Source organism: Sapajus apella, unplaced genomic scaffold, assembly GCF_009761245.1.
Source record: "Sapajus apella isolate SASKATOON/1434 unplaced genomic scaffold, GSC_monkey_1.0 scaffold38, whole genome shotgun sequence".
Classification (NCBI taxonomy): Eukaryota; Metazoa; Chordata; class Mammalia; order Primates; family Cebidae; genus Sapajus; species Sapajus apella.
This window is the reverse complement of record NW_022436978.1, coordinates 3,130,362-3,144,978: the sequence shown is the minus strand read 5'-3', so window position 1 is coordinate 3,144,978 and position 14,617 is coordinate 3,130,362. Positions and strand designations below refer to the sequence as shown.

General features: G+C 47.8%; 1 protein-coding gene and 1 non-coding gene across 2 annotated transcripts in view; one reads left to right on the top strand and one right to left on the bottom strand.

Moving 5' to 3' along the window:
* Nucleotides 1-1,504: 1,504 nt before the first annotated feature.
* LOC116565083 lies at nt 1,505-1,637 on the top strand. The gene has a single exon (XR_004275243.1). It is a non-coding gene; the product is annotated as a small nucleolar RNA SNORA9 (small nucleolar RNA).
* Nucleotides 1,638-9,011: 7,374 nt separating this feature from the next.
* CDCP1 (CUB domain containing protein 1) overlaps nt 9,012-14,617 on the bottom strand; it is a 61,370-nt gene continuing 55,764 nt past the window's right edge. The window contains exons 8-9 of the mRNA XM_032298041.1: nt 12,909-12,996; nt 9,012-10,233 (exon numbers count right to left, since the gene is read on the bottom strand). Of these exons, the coding sequence (XP_032153932.1) occupies nt 9,804-10,233; nt 12,909-12,996 (518 nt within the window). The 3' untranslated portion in view covers nt 9,012-9,803. The remainder of the gene's footprint in view (nt 10,234-12,908; nt 12,997-14,617) is intronic.

Sequence of the window (14,617 nt, the reverse complement as noted above, 5' to 3'; positions counted from 1 at the left end):
ACTGAAAATTAAATATGAGGACTCAATTAAACTGTTCATATAAACATTTTAGAAGAGCTCTTGGTACACAGTAATCATTCAATACATGGAAGGTGGCATTATATACACACACTCCCCCCCACACACATTTATTATAGTAGCCCTGCTCAATCACATTTTCTGTCATGATGGAGATGTTCTATATTTGTTCCGTCCAATACAGTAGCCACTTAGCTACATATAGACACTGAAAGCTTGAACATGTGGCTAGTGAAACTGAGAAACTATATATTTTTTTAGAAGGGTGAAGAAGTGTATTTTATTGAAACTCAACTCAAAAAAAGAAATAAGATGCTGTAGTGTGCAATATATTCACACAAAGCACCCTCAGGTGCACATTCAAGTAAGAACTCCATGTCCCTTTTCCTAGTTTTCCTACCCTGGGACTTTAGTCTCTTTCATTTACAATCATGTACACTTAATTTGAAAAAGGAAGCCCAGTACATTTTGATGTATTCACTAGCACCAAATTTAATGAAATTTTAATTAAATAAATACTAAAGTTTAAATAGCCACATGTAGCTGCTGGCTACTGTCTTGAACATGAGTAGGCTGTGATCCGACACCCTCAGCCTCCCAAAGTGCTGGGATTACAGGCCTTCAGGTTTAATAGGGAAACAGAGCATGAGAGTTTGGAAAGTTTGCAGCGTGAAAATCCAGTAGAAAAGAAAAACCTACTTTCTGAGAAGAAATTCAGCCAGCTACAAAAATTTGCATAAGTAGTGAGGAGTCAAATGTTAATCCCCAAAACAATGGGGAAAATGTCTCCAGGGCATGTCAGGGATCTTCACAGCAGTCCCTCCCATCACAGGCCCAGAGGCCTAGGTGGAAAAAATGGTTTCATAGGCCAAACCCAGAGTCTCCTAGCTGTGTGCCGTCTAGGGACTTGGTGCCCTGTGTCCCAGCCACTCTAGCCATGGCTGAAAGGGACCAATGTAGAGCTCAGACCATGGTTTCAGAGGGTGTAAGCCCTAAGCTTTGGCAGTTTCCACATGGTGTTGAGTCTGCAAGTGCACAGAAGTCAAAAACTGAGGTTTGGGAACCTCCACCTAGATTTCAGAGGATGTATGGAAATGCCTGGATGTCCAGGCAGAAGTTTGCTGCAGAGGTGGGGCTCTCATGGAGAGCCTCTGCTAGAGCAGTGCAGAAGGGGAACGTGGAGTTGGAGCTCCCACACAGAGTCCATACTGAGGCACTGCCTAGTGGAGCTGTGAGAAGTGGGCCACTGTTCTCCAGACCCCAAAATGGTAGACCCGCTGACAGCTTACACCATGTGACTGGAAAAGCCACAGACCACAGACTCAATGCCCACCCATGAAAGCAGCTAGGAGGGAGGCTGTACCCTGCAAAGCCACAGGGGAAGAGCTGTCCAAGATCATGGGAACCCACCTCTTGCTTCAGCGTGACCTGGATGTGAGACATGGAGTCAAAGGAGATCATTTTGGAGCTTTAAGATTTGATCACCTAGCAAGCCTCTAGCATGCTTGGGTCTGCAGTGACCCTGTGCATTCCTATAGTGCTTGCCAGAACAGTTTGGAAATGGTTTGAGGCCTTGCCCTGCTCCATGTAGAGCAAGGTTATAGAAGTTTCAGACAATGAGGAGAAAAAAAAAAAAAAAAAAAAAGAAAAAAAAGGAAAAAAGAAAACAAAGAAAAAAGAAAAAAGAAAAAAAGAAAAAAGAAAAAGAAAATAAGAAAAAAGAAAAAGGATAAAGAAAAAAGAAAAAGACAAAGAGAAAAACAAAGAAAAAAAGAAAAAAGTTGTGACTGCCCTGCTGGATTTCAGACTTGCTTTGGGGCCTGTAACCCCTTTGTTTTGGAAAGGCTGTATTTACTCAATACCCATACCTCCATTGTGTCTAGGAAGTAACTAGCTTGCTTTTGATTTTACAGACTCATAGGCGGAAGGGACCTGCCTCGTCTCAGATGAGACTTTGGACTGTGGACTTTTGAGTTAATGCTGAAGCAAGTTAAGACTTTGGGGGACTGTGGGGAAGGCATGATTGGTTTTGAAATGTGAGGACATGAGATTTGGAGGGGCAAGGAGTGGAATGATATGGTTTAGCTGTGTCCCCACCCAGATTTCATCTTGAATTGTACTCCCATAGTTTCCACATGTTGTGGGAAGGACCTGGTGGGATTTGAATCGTGGGGGCAGTTTCCCCCATACTGTTCTCCTGGTAGTGAATAAGTCTTATGAGACCTGTTTTTATCAGGGGTTTCTGCTTTTGCACTTCCCCATTTTTCTGTTGCCATTGCCATGTAAGAAGTGCCGTTCACTTCTCACCATGATTCTGAGGGTTCCCCAGCCATGTGGAATTGCAAGGCCAATTAAACCTCTTTTTCTTCCGAGTCTTGAGTATATCTTTATCAGCAGGATGAAAACGGACTAATACACTTATATTAGAGGGTAGAGAAAAGGCCGTGCTGGTTCAGCCCTATAACTCATGGGATCATTGGGATGTTCTTAAGGCTGGGCACAGTGGCTCACACCTGTAATCCCAGCACTTTGCTGGGTGAAGGCTGGCAGGGTCACCTGAGGTCAGGAGTTTGAGACCAGCTTGACCAACATGGTGAAGCCCCATCTCTACTAAAAATACAAAAATTAGTTGGGGATGGTGGGGCACACCTGTAATTCAAGCTATTTGGGAGGCTGAGGCATGAGAATTGCTTGAATCTGGGAGGTGGAGGTTGCAGTGAGCCACTGCACTCCAGCCTGGGCAATAAAGTGAGCTTCTGTCTCAAGAAAAAAAAAGTTCTTAGGAAGTCAGAAGCTAGGAGAGAATTGGCCAGGAGGAGAATGAGTTCCACCTTTCTTATTTCCTCATAAGCATCTTTACAGACAAGAAACAGCCTTGTGAACCCCACAAACAGAACAGTGAGCTGTGGGGGTGGGTGTTGTCCTTATGCTCCCCAGCGTTGGCTGAGGATGCCTTGATGTGGCACTGATTAGACATGATCCCAGAGACCACACAGTTATGAACGGGACTCCTCTCTTTCCTGGGGAACAGGAGTCTATGAAAGGCTGGGGCTGAAGGGCAGGGCAAGGGTAAAGGAGACAGGTTTGGCAGCAGCCTGGCAGGGCTATAGGTGCTTTGCTCTGCGGCTCTAACATCAGACCCCAAGTATCCTTGACTCAGGGGAGGAGCTGCCAACACAAAGTCCAGACAGGACGTATAGGTGGGAGCAGACATGCCAATCAGGGTACCAGGGTGAGTGACACGGATGAACCGAAGTTGGGTTCAATATTCTGGACCTGGGTGACTGGAGGAATCAAAGCATTCTAGAGTTAGAAGTGATGTTAGAAGATTTAATCTTGTGTCCAGGACTAGATATTGTGCCTCAGTGTCCCTGTGGCCTTCTCCACCTCATACTTGTGGCCTCTTGGAGGAAAGCAAAAAGAGGAAACAAACATTGTCTAGGGAGGCTTGGGGTCCACCAGACTCTCTGGCAGACCCTCTCCTGACCATGACTCCCAGGAGAACCCAGTCTCATGGTCTAAGTAGCAGAGCACTATGTAAAGGCTGTATGTTTGCTGCCCTGCCTCCTGCTGGTTTGTGACCTTGGGCTTGTGACTCCTTACTGGGCCTTCTTCTCTCACCAGTAAGCTGAAGATAAGCTTTGCTGCTAGGATATTAGAAGGTGACATGATAAGGTTTGTAAAACACAGGGCATTTGCCTGACATCTACTTCCTCCTTGCCATCTGGAAGCCTCCAGTATAACACCTGCCTGAAGTCACTGCTGAAGTACAACGTGTCTCTGACAATTAAATGTAACAGACATCATTTCTAGGGTACCCACTGTGTTGGGTAATGTGAGGCAGATGGACCAAGTACAAGACATGGGCCCTTACCTCTCAGAAATGTAGCATCTTGGTTAGCAAAAGACATGCAAGCACAACTTTGTTAAATAATGAAATGAACATAGCGACCTGCAGAATTATGAATCAAAAGTACTACTGGGATTTAGAAGGAGAGCTTAGCAGAGTTGGAGAGCTTCCTGGAGAAAATGTGCTCTGTGATAGACTCTGAAGTGCTGGTAAGCCTTGGAGGGTAGGCAGCTTTTGCTGTGAGTTGTCCAGGAACGATGGCATGGGTAAGATGTGGGCAGGAGTGGATTCAGAGCCCCACTGGAATAGCGTTCCGAGGTCATGGGTGAAGTGGGCAGAGAGAGGTCTGGAGAGGTAAGGAGGACCAGGCAGTGGAACGAAGGTGCCACACCACCAGCAAAAGACCAAGGATTCTGTTCTAAGGGCCAACCAAGTCCAGAGGCACAGATTTCAGAGCAAGGGAGTCACATGATGAAAAAGGAACGGTGGAATGGAGGGGGATGCTGGATGGGAGGAGAATCTAGAACAATCAGGGTGAGTGACAGGGATGAAACAGAGTTAGGTCCAATGCTCTGGGCCTGGGTGACTGGAGGAACCAAAGCATTCTAGAGCTGGAAGTGACCTTGGAAGGGGTAATCTTGTGTAGCCATTCAGAACAGATTCATGCCCTCCCTGGGTGCGTGGTGAGTTCTTCCTCTCTTAGTTCTCTCAAGAGCTGGTTGTTGGAAAGAACCTAGCACCACCTCCTCCTCTGCTATTGTCTCGCTTCCTCTCTCACCATGTGATTTCTGCACTTGCTGGCTCCCCTTTGCCTTCTGCCATGAGGGGACGCAGCCCGAGGCCCTCATCAGTTGCAGATGCTGGGCTTCATGCTTCTTTTACAGCCTGCAGAACCATGAGCCAAATAAACCTCTTATCTTCGTAAATTACCCAGCCTTCTGTATTCCTTTGTAGCAACACAAATGGACTAAGAGAGTACCCTCCCTATGGGGCAGTTTGTGCAGAGAGAAAAGGCCAGAAGGCCAAAGACTGAACTTGAGTCCTGAGAGCAGGATCCAGGAGAAGGGGCAGTCAGGGGTGGGATGCAGCCCAGACGTGGTCATGGAGATGAAGGACATGGTGGTGAAGGCGGTCAGTGCTGTCCCAGGGCATGGGCACTTGACTCTGATCTCCCCAGCCCCAATGCAGCGTATTACAGATGGCTGCAAATTCTTTGACACCTCTTCCACTGCGATGGGGCTGGGGGGAGTCTTTGCTTCCTACACTTAGACCTGAGGAGGTTCTGTGACTGACTCCCCCATAGAATAGAATGGAAGTTTAGCTGGGCATGGTGGTGCACACCTGTAGTCCCAGTTACTCTGGAGGTTGAAGCGGGAGGGTCGCTTTAAACCTAGGAGTTCAAGGTTGCAGTGAGCTATGATCCTACCACGGCACTCCAGCCTGGGCAACAGAGTGAGATCTTGACTCTTTAAAAAAAAAAAAAAAAAAAGGCCTTCTCTTCCTGATTCTTTCCGGAGTTGGGAAAAGCTGGGTTGAGAGGGCAAAAAAGAAAGAAAAAAAAAGGAATGAAATGGAAGTAATGTCACTCCAGTGTCCAGGCCTAGCCCTGAGAGACCGGCTGTTCTGAACTCTTGAATCTGGAGCCCTCAGTCTTTGAACCCAGCCACCGCGTTGTGAAGAAGCCCTGTGCAGTGGCTCAAGTGACCAGGCGTGAAAGCTCGCAGCCGGTAGCCAGCACTAACCTGCCAGCTGTGTCACAGAGCCCTCTGGAAAGAGGGTTTTAGTTGTGCTGCCCAAGCTGAGGCCACATGGAGCAGAGATATGCAGTGCCTGCTGAGCCCTGCTCTAAGTGCAGATTTGTGAGCAAAACAAATGATTGTTAACTAAATTTTGGGGTGGCTCGTTACACAGCAGCATCTGGTTTTCCTGGTGGATCCAACCCAACATGGTTGGGTCTCTCCAAGTTCCTGGCAGATGGTGGGGGCCGTGGGAACCTTCCTCTCTCACCGCTCTCCCTTTACTTTTGTTCTGGTGGCTGGTGACCTGCAGGTCAACTGTGGTCAGTGTTAGGGTGGCCCTGGGCCTCTACAGCAGTTAGGTATTGGGAAAGGGCACACGGCGGGGGGGGCATGTTGCCCCAACAAGAACAGAACAGAACGATCCCTGGCCTCTTGGCTACCCATTGGCAACAGCTTCCATTCCTTCCACTGGCATACAGGTGGTGCCAAGGTGAGACTTGAAAATGAGTGGTGGCGAGACACAAAGACTATTATTTTTATTTCTGGATGAAAACATCTGTGTGTGAAGACACACTGCGTGGCATCACATGAAGAGGGAAGAGCTTGTATCTCAAAGCCTGGCTTTCTGTGCCATACACAAATGAAGACAGCATCTGCCGAGCCCATGCTGAGCCTGTCACAGTCAGTGACTGGGAGCCGGGGGCCTCTACTGAACCAGGGGACAAGTAGCCGAAACATTTAAACAGTTTGATACTTGTTTTTTGGTACATTGGTTTATTTAAAAAAGCATAGGAAATGAATAAAATGCCACCTAAAAAGTATCTGCAATGAATAAATTATTTCCAGTGAAGCACCGCAGATCCACACACACCGGTCCTCTAACCTTTACCAAGGCCATAGCTGGTGGGCGTGTGCTTGTCCCAGGTGACTCTTCCTTGAGACCTTTCCCTTCTGAGCAATGACCACAGCATTGGGGAGCAGTCCTGCATGTGCCGGCCTTCCCCATAGGCATGGCTGGCTTGCAGTAGGCTTCAACAAATGGCACTTGACTGTTTCCAGTGACCCTGAAATATTTAACATTAAGTGGCGCCTGGGCTTTAAAGAAAAGAGCCAGGGTTCCTCAGGCTGGGCCCCTTCACTGAGGCACAGCTTCAGAAAATCCTGGTCTCAAGAGGCGGCAACTTGTCAGGAGTTTTGAGCCCTCAGCTGAAGGAAAATAGCCACATGGAGTTCTTGCATGTAACAGTGATGTTGGTGATGGTGACAAGTAGCCAGCCTGAGGATGGCCAACCCCACCTTGGGTGGAATGCAGGGCACCTAGTCCTGCTTGGAAGGGGCTAGGAGGCTGGGGAAGGTCGAAAATGCAGGGCCAGAGCTCCACACAGTGACTTCAGATAAGGGCTCTTCAGTGAGGGAGAGAACCCACAGCCCCCCTTTGCCCTTCGTGGAGGGTCAGCACCTCGGCTCACAAGGCCAAGGTGAGGCACTGGGCAGGAACCAGACTTTCAGAAGAGAAAGGTGCCATAGGCAACACCAAGGGCATCATTAAGTATCTTGTCCTCTGGAAAGTGTTCAAGAAGCCTTGGAGTAGACACCATTTAGGAGATTATAAAATTCCTTTCATTCAGGTCACATGAACAAGTTGAGGTGGTGCGTTTCCAAGGTGAATTCATTGAACACAAAAGTATTTATTTTTTGAAGGAAGCTTTTGCCACAGAAATATTGAACTTGGGACCGTGCTGACAAGCTATAGCACAATCCCTCTCCTCGCAGATTAGAGCAGGGACCACAAAGCAAACGTCCACAGGCACTGGGCAGGTAATGGGTATAAATGAGGGTGTGGGGCCGGATGCGGTAGTTCACACCTGTAATCCCAGCACTTTAGGAGGCTGAGGCAGGAGGATTGCTTGAGTTCAGGAGTTTGACATCAGCCTGGGCAACATGGTGAAATCCTGTCTCTAGAATAAATACAAAATTAGATGGGCATGGTGGCAAATGCCTGTGGTCCCAGCGACTTGAGAGGCTTAGGTGGGAGAATCGCTTGAGCCCAGGAGGCAGAGGCTTCAGTGAGCCGAGATTGCACCACTGCACTCTAGCCTAGGCAGCAGAGTGAGACTCTGTCTCAGATTTAAAAAAAAAAAAAAAAAAAAAAGAGGAATGTGAGGACATATTGGTCTCATGGTCTATTCACCTGATTAGAGATTAATCCCAATCTTTCTTTTTCATTACAAGAAATGCAACTTGCCAGGGCATTGATCGGTAGAAATAAACACTTAGCCTCATTGTGGGAGGCAATAGGGAGTAGGGTGGACTGCGGTGACCTGGTGAAGTGGACACCCCATCTAAAGGCAGAGCTGCTGCCCAGCTTCAGCCAGTTGTTGCTAGGTGAGAATGTAAGTCCCAGCATGGCCAGATCTTCTAATCTGGATTGTTACGAAAAATTTTGGGTTGGGCATGATGGCCCATGCCTGTAGCACTTTGGGAGGCAGAGGCAGGAGGATCACCTGGAATCAGGAGTTCAAGACCAGCCTGGCCAACATGGTGAAACCCCGTCTCTACTAAAAATACAAAAATTAGCTTGGCATGGTAGCGGGTGCCTGTAATCCCAGCTACTTGGGAGGTGGAGGCAGGAGAGTTGCTTGAACCTGGGGGGCTGAAGTTGCAGTGAGCCGAAATTACGTCACTACACTTCAGCCTGGGCAACAGAGCAAAATTCTGTCTCAAAAAAAAAAAAAAAAAAAAAAGGAAAGAAAAATTTTTTTTATAATTTTAAAAGTAACTAATTCTTAAACAAAGACTCTGCAAGCCAAACCAAACATCCCTGTAGGCCAGATCATTTTGTACCCTCTCCTGTGGGAGTCAGAGGCAGGAAGGTGTTGTAAGCAGAATGATGGCACCCCAAAGATGTCCCTGTCCTAATCCCCACCTGTGGCTATGTTGTCTTGCATGGTAAAAGGCTCTTCCAGTGTGATGAAGGATCTTGAGATGGGGAGATAATCCTGGATCTTCCTGGTGGGCTTTGTAAATGAAAGAGGGAAGTGGAAGAGTCAGTGTCACAGTGATGCCATGTGAAAAATACTTGACCAGCCACTGGAGCCTAAAAACGCAGCCAGCCTCAAGAAGCTGGAAACGGCAGGGAACCGGCTTCTCCCTAGAGCCTTCAGAAGGAGCACAGTTCTGCCTCTTGATTTTCATTCAGAGACATCCATTTTGGTATTCTCACCCCCAAGACTGTAAGATAGTATGTTATTTTTAAGCTACCAAGTAATGGGTTTCAGTGGCAACAGAAAACTAATGCAGGGGGCCCCTGTCTGGTATATATTTAAACATTTTTAGAGGATGAGAATATTCTCTAAATTTCTCTTTAAATGTCAAAGTATTGCTGCAGCTGGGAGAACCACACATGGAAACTTGAGGAAATTTCTCTTATTGCTAGGACTGCAGGTCAATGGGATTCAAGATGAATTTCCACAGTGGGATACCACAAGCCAACCTAGAGAATCAGGAAGTCTCTTATCAAAGCAGATATGCGTCAACGCTGCTCAAACACATACACCCTTTTCCGGCTGGAGAGGTTGTAAATCATTCCCACCTCCCGGGAACAGGCACACGTTTATCTAGTGGCTGGTAGAAGTCACATTCCAGGCATCCAAACCAGTTAGCATGAGCTGTTACTAAGTCAGGTGAAAAGAGCTAGGTGGTTATACATTTGATCTCTTAAATGCACAGGACCACCAAATAAATAATAATAAAAAGGCACATTATCGTATCCATCCTGGGGACCCCAGTGAGAGTAGGGGCCTCAGGTAGGCTCGTCGGAAGTGGAACTGTCGTCCTGAAGAGGGCAAGCCTCTGTTTAACACTTTGAATCCAGGGCTCGCTGCGACCCTGTCCTAGGTGACTCAGGCCTCTCTCCTCTCATTACAGGCTGGCTAACCACACAGGCTGAGTTGAGAAGGACATGAGCTGTCATGACTGTATCCAGATCAGAATTCATCATTTTCAATGTCTCGCCCTTAGAATGAGTCCACTGAGCAATGTGAAGTTTGAGCAATGTGATGGTGGTGGTGTCCAGGAAAACCCCTGCTGTTCCTTCTGTATAATTCCTCTTCTGTAGGATTTCTGGTTAGAGACACCAACGAGTGTCTCGGTGCCCTGCTTTATGAAACTCAACAAAGTCTCTAGAATGTATGAAGTTATTCTGCTGGCCCCACAGGCTCCTGAGTGTTCAGCAAAGGAATGTCTGTGTCCTTGCTACTTACATCCCCATTGTTGGGGTGGGAGAAGGTGTACGGTTCACTCTCAGACTCAGGAGGGGAGCAAGGAGGCAGCTCCTCAGTGGTCAACTTTGCAGTTGGGGCCCTGGAGCATATGGCAGGTGGAGAGGGAGGGCGGACCCCCACGGTGCCCTGGAACGGCCGGTAGGTGTCCACCTCTGGCTGGAGGAAGGACCCGCCGGAATCCTGCAGCAGATGCCCATACACCATGGTGTCTTCGATGACCGCATACACGTGGGAGTCATTGTCCTTTCGTCCTTTTGGAAACTTTTTTGGCTGCCTTGGCATCTCGGTATTGATGTTGCCATTGTAGACACCCACAGCAGGGCCCTTGTTTGTCTTCTTTTTCCTATTTGGAAAAAGGGAACAAGAGAGAAGTCAGAAAGGAAAGAATCTCAGATGGCTACCATTGCTATGGCCCTGCTAGAGCTTGGATTCTTCAGTGCTCTGACCACGCCTCCCCCAAATCCCTCATATTGCTCAGCATTTGAAACAGAAACTACTGTCCTCAGTGAACATTTAGAAGGGACCAGATGTTGTCTCCAGGTTTCAAAGGGGAAACAGATCACAGGTGGTAAAAGAGTGGTTTAGACAGAGCACCTCTAACACTATCTGTGCTCACTCGTTTTTGACAGATGTGGCATCCGATGGCGGAGACACCTGACAATCCACTTACCCTCATTTTGCCAGAAGCAGGCAGCGTCCCAGCCCTTCTAACCACATCAGGCTCAGGCGTGCCCAGGCCAACCTCCCAGCACTCTTACTACTTTGCCGCAGCTCGTGCTTTTTGTCTCTTTTGCATGGGAAAAGCTCTGACCATCTAGATTCTAAGTGGTGATAGACGGGGCTCGGGAGGCCAGGTTGCATCCTAGCTTTCAGCATGAGATGGGGAGAGAACTCAGCATTAGCGGAGACCCAGTGCCCCAGTCGTCACCTCCAATAGAGGAAAGAGCTAAAAAGAAGACAAAATTCAGGCTGCAGTGCCAGAGTTCTTCGATAACACCATTAGCGTTTGGTTTTTAATGTTCCTTAGTACCTGGACGTGGACGGGCATGAGCGCTTGCTGCCATGGAAAACAAAGCTTTGCTCTCCATCTCCATGAACTGAACAGCAGGGAATGCTGACTTTTCAGCCAACCAGTGATGCAAATGGAAGACATTAGCTCAATTAGCGTAATGGACCATATAAGGCACAGGCTGGCAGTTCATAATTGTGGACAGGCTCTCTGTACTTTGCCGAGATAAAAATAAATCTGGTACCTTTAGCTTGTAACACTGAGCCTCTGGCCAGGATGATGGGTTCCTAAGGCTCCTGCCTGAAGCCTGGTAATGTTTGTCTCCACTAAAACTCCTGTCATGCTGTCCTGAAACTGACTGTTTATTTGCCTGAAGACAATCTCTTCAGTCCCCCACCCCCCTAGAAGTGACTGTCTTGCTCATCACTATCCCCAGTACCTCAAAGAGTCCCAGCGCCCAGGCGACACTCAGGAAGTACCCGCTTAGTGAACAAGGTGGATGGCATGGTGTCTCCTCCTCCTCACTGCACAACCTGTCCGTCCTGCTGCACCAGCTTGAGCACGAACGGGCCTTATGCAAACCCGCCAGCCAGCAGCCTCACACAAGCAAGGCCTGTAGCAAGGCTGGGCTGATGATTCTCAGGCCTAAACTGGAGCTGTTTTGAGATGAGGCAAGTGCTGGGTCTCTTTCCTCGTCCAATTCCCTCCTGATAAGGAAGCTGGCGCCCCGTGTTAATGCCACGCTTCCCCAGCGGGGTGGGATATGCCGTGCACCCCAGATGGGAAAATTCCCTGAGAGAAACAGTAGCATGGTGTTTCCTTAAAAGAAGTCCTTTTCCCCGATGCGATATAGGTACAGCCGCTTCTCATGGAGAAAAGACCCCCAGCAAGCCAGTCCTTCCTCATCAGCAGAGACATGTGGAGACAGTCTTGTTGTAGACCAGGAATTTCAGTTGTTTTCTCTGGTTCACAGTTAATTTTTAAAAAAGAATTTTTTGAGGTTGGCTTTTTGGAAGGTCAAATCATGCTAAGGAAAATAGCTCTCTCCTCTCTCCCATGGCTTTAATCAGAAATAGGAGCAGAATTTAAACAGTTTGGTGGCTGCATGGACTCTGTCAAAGGTCAACGTTCCTTTTATAAAACAGAAGCTCAGCCAGGTGCAGTGGCTCATGCCTGTAATCCCAACGCTTCGGGAGGCCGAGGCAGGAGGATCACTTGGGGTCAAGCTTTCAAGAACAACCTGGCCAACAAGGTGAAACCCCATCTCTACAAAAAAAATAAAAAGAAAAAAGAAAAAAATTAGCTGGGCGTGGTGGTGTGCACCTGTAGTCCCAGCTACTCAGGAGGCTGAGGAAGGAGAATCACTTGAACCCAGGAGGCGGAGGCTGTAGTGAGCCGAGATCATGCCACTGGCAACAGAGCAAGACTCTGTCTCAAAAATAAGTAAATAAACAAAACAGAAGTTGTCCTCCCGAGGGCATGGAAAGAGAGACTGAGGCAGTTAACTGGGTCTTCCTTCCTCTTGGCCATGGGCCCGGCCTCTGTTATATATCTGGAGCCCAATAAACAAGCATAAAACAGCTTGTTTAAGAAGCTGTAGAACAAGCTGGGACAACACACATTTGTTCTCCTTAAGGTGGCAGAGGGAGTGGTTTCAGAGGCGTGGTCTGGGAGAGCCTGTGTGAGCATTTCTTGCCAAGATCACCCCTGCTTGATCAATCTATTGAACAAACAGCAAGTCGCTTGCAGAGGACTTGTGCTAAGGCAGCTGCGCCAGGAACTACAGGTGAAAATGTCACATGCGTTTTTTGTCCCCCCTCAACCTCAGCAGGCATGGGATTTTTTTTTTTCCTGAAAGCATGACTCACATCCAGCAATATTATTTAACACTGATCTTTGGCGGAAAAAATGGGAAGCAAGAAAACAAAGTCAATAATTAACAATCCACCCAGTCTGTGTGATCTGAGGAGGCGTCAGATCAGATACACACAGTAAGAGATTCCACCTACTTCTTTTTCACACAGCAAATGATGAGTCCGAGGGCAAAGAGCAGTAAGGCTCCACCTCCCACCACGGCGACGAGGATGACAGTCAGGTCTGTGAGCAGACATAAAGAGACAGATGAGGAGGCAGCTGGGGTTAGCTCTAAGTTGAACTTGAGGCATCTCCAAAAGTGGCTGCCATCTTTCCAAAGGCGGAGTGCCATACATGGGGCTCCTTGTGCACACATGGGGCTCCTCATACCACAAAGTGTTTATTTCCTTTCCTCTTGGATCTGGGTCAGCCCATATAAGGCAACTGTGTCTGTTCTGGGCCTAATTTTTTAGAGGATGTCAGCTTGCACTTTTTCTCTGAGGGAAAGCCAGCTACTGTGTAAGAAGTCTGACTATGCTGAGACCACCATGCTGTGAGGAAGCCCAAGCTAGCCATATAGAGACTCCACAGCGGAAAAAACCCACCCAGCCAAAGGTGAGAACCAAGGCCCCAGACATATGTCTCCAGTTGAATTCTCCAACTCATCCTCTCTATATGTTCAAGGCTTCTGGCTGGGACCCAGATATCTTGGAGCGCAGACGAGCCACATTTCTGTGCCCTGTCTGAATTTCTGATCCATAGATTGTGGGTAAACAAAATGGTTATTGTTTAAGCCACCAAATTTTGGAGTAGTTTGTATGTAGCAATGAACAACTGAAACGAACAGAGGGACCTACCGAATCGACTCCAAAGGCTACTCCTGGCCTAAACCAGGTATGTTCCACCGATTGCCACAGTCTGTCTTGGAGAAGAGAAGAGCAGAGGGTAGGAAAAAGCAGGAAGTCAAAAGTCAGAAGTGAGGCAGCTAAGGGGAGGGTTGTTTCGTTTGTGCTGTCCTTTTCCTGCAGCTGCACAGAGGAAGAGGAGAATAAATCAGAGGGGGACCCTATACCAAATGGGGATTTGGAATGTCTTACCTGTTTACAAAGAAAACAAACAGTGAGATCCAAAAGAAAGAGGAATGGAAAGAAATGAGAGAAAGTGAATCTAAGAGAGGAGGAAAACCCAGAGGTAACGTGTGAGTGTGGAGAGGTTCCCACTTGTGGCTTTTGGCTCCCACCAGTTCTCTTGTGACTAATCAGTTGTATAGCTTGGGGGGACCCTCAATCACTCTGACACCCAGAAAGGGGAAGGGAAAGAAGCAGCCTCCCTGGTCCCTTTTGGTTCTGACACGGTGATGCTGTATGACCTTTGCTGAGTGAAGGGCAACCTGGCCCCACCACTGCCTGCCCTGCCACACCCACACTCCCTTGCTTCAGCGGTGCCCATGACTTTGAGGAATAAAGGCAAACTCATCATCCCGGCTCCAAGGCCTCCCACTGAGGGTATTTCATGGATTCCAGTGTTTCACTGAGACTAAATGAAAAACCATGTACCTGTCAGACTTTTCAAGTCCCCATATTTTAATTCCTGACACTGACTCCCATGATACTTTTATGAGGTAGCTATTATTATCTACTCTCTGTAGAAGAGGAAGATCATAGGTATGAAGACATCCCCTACGTAAAAGAGAGATGAATGGTAAAAGATGCTGGTAGATTGACTAAAAAAACCTAGGCTGGCCAAAAGAATGCAGTCGAAGGGATGGTGTGTGAGTTCCTAACCTAAAAGTGTCAAGAGACCTTACATGCCTCCTCCAGTCTCTTGTGGATCTTTCTGCCTCTGCCATGAAAACAGCCCAGGC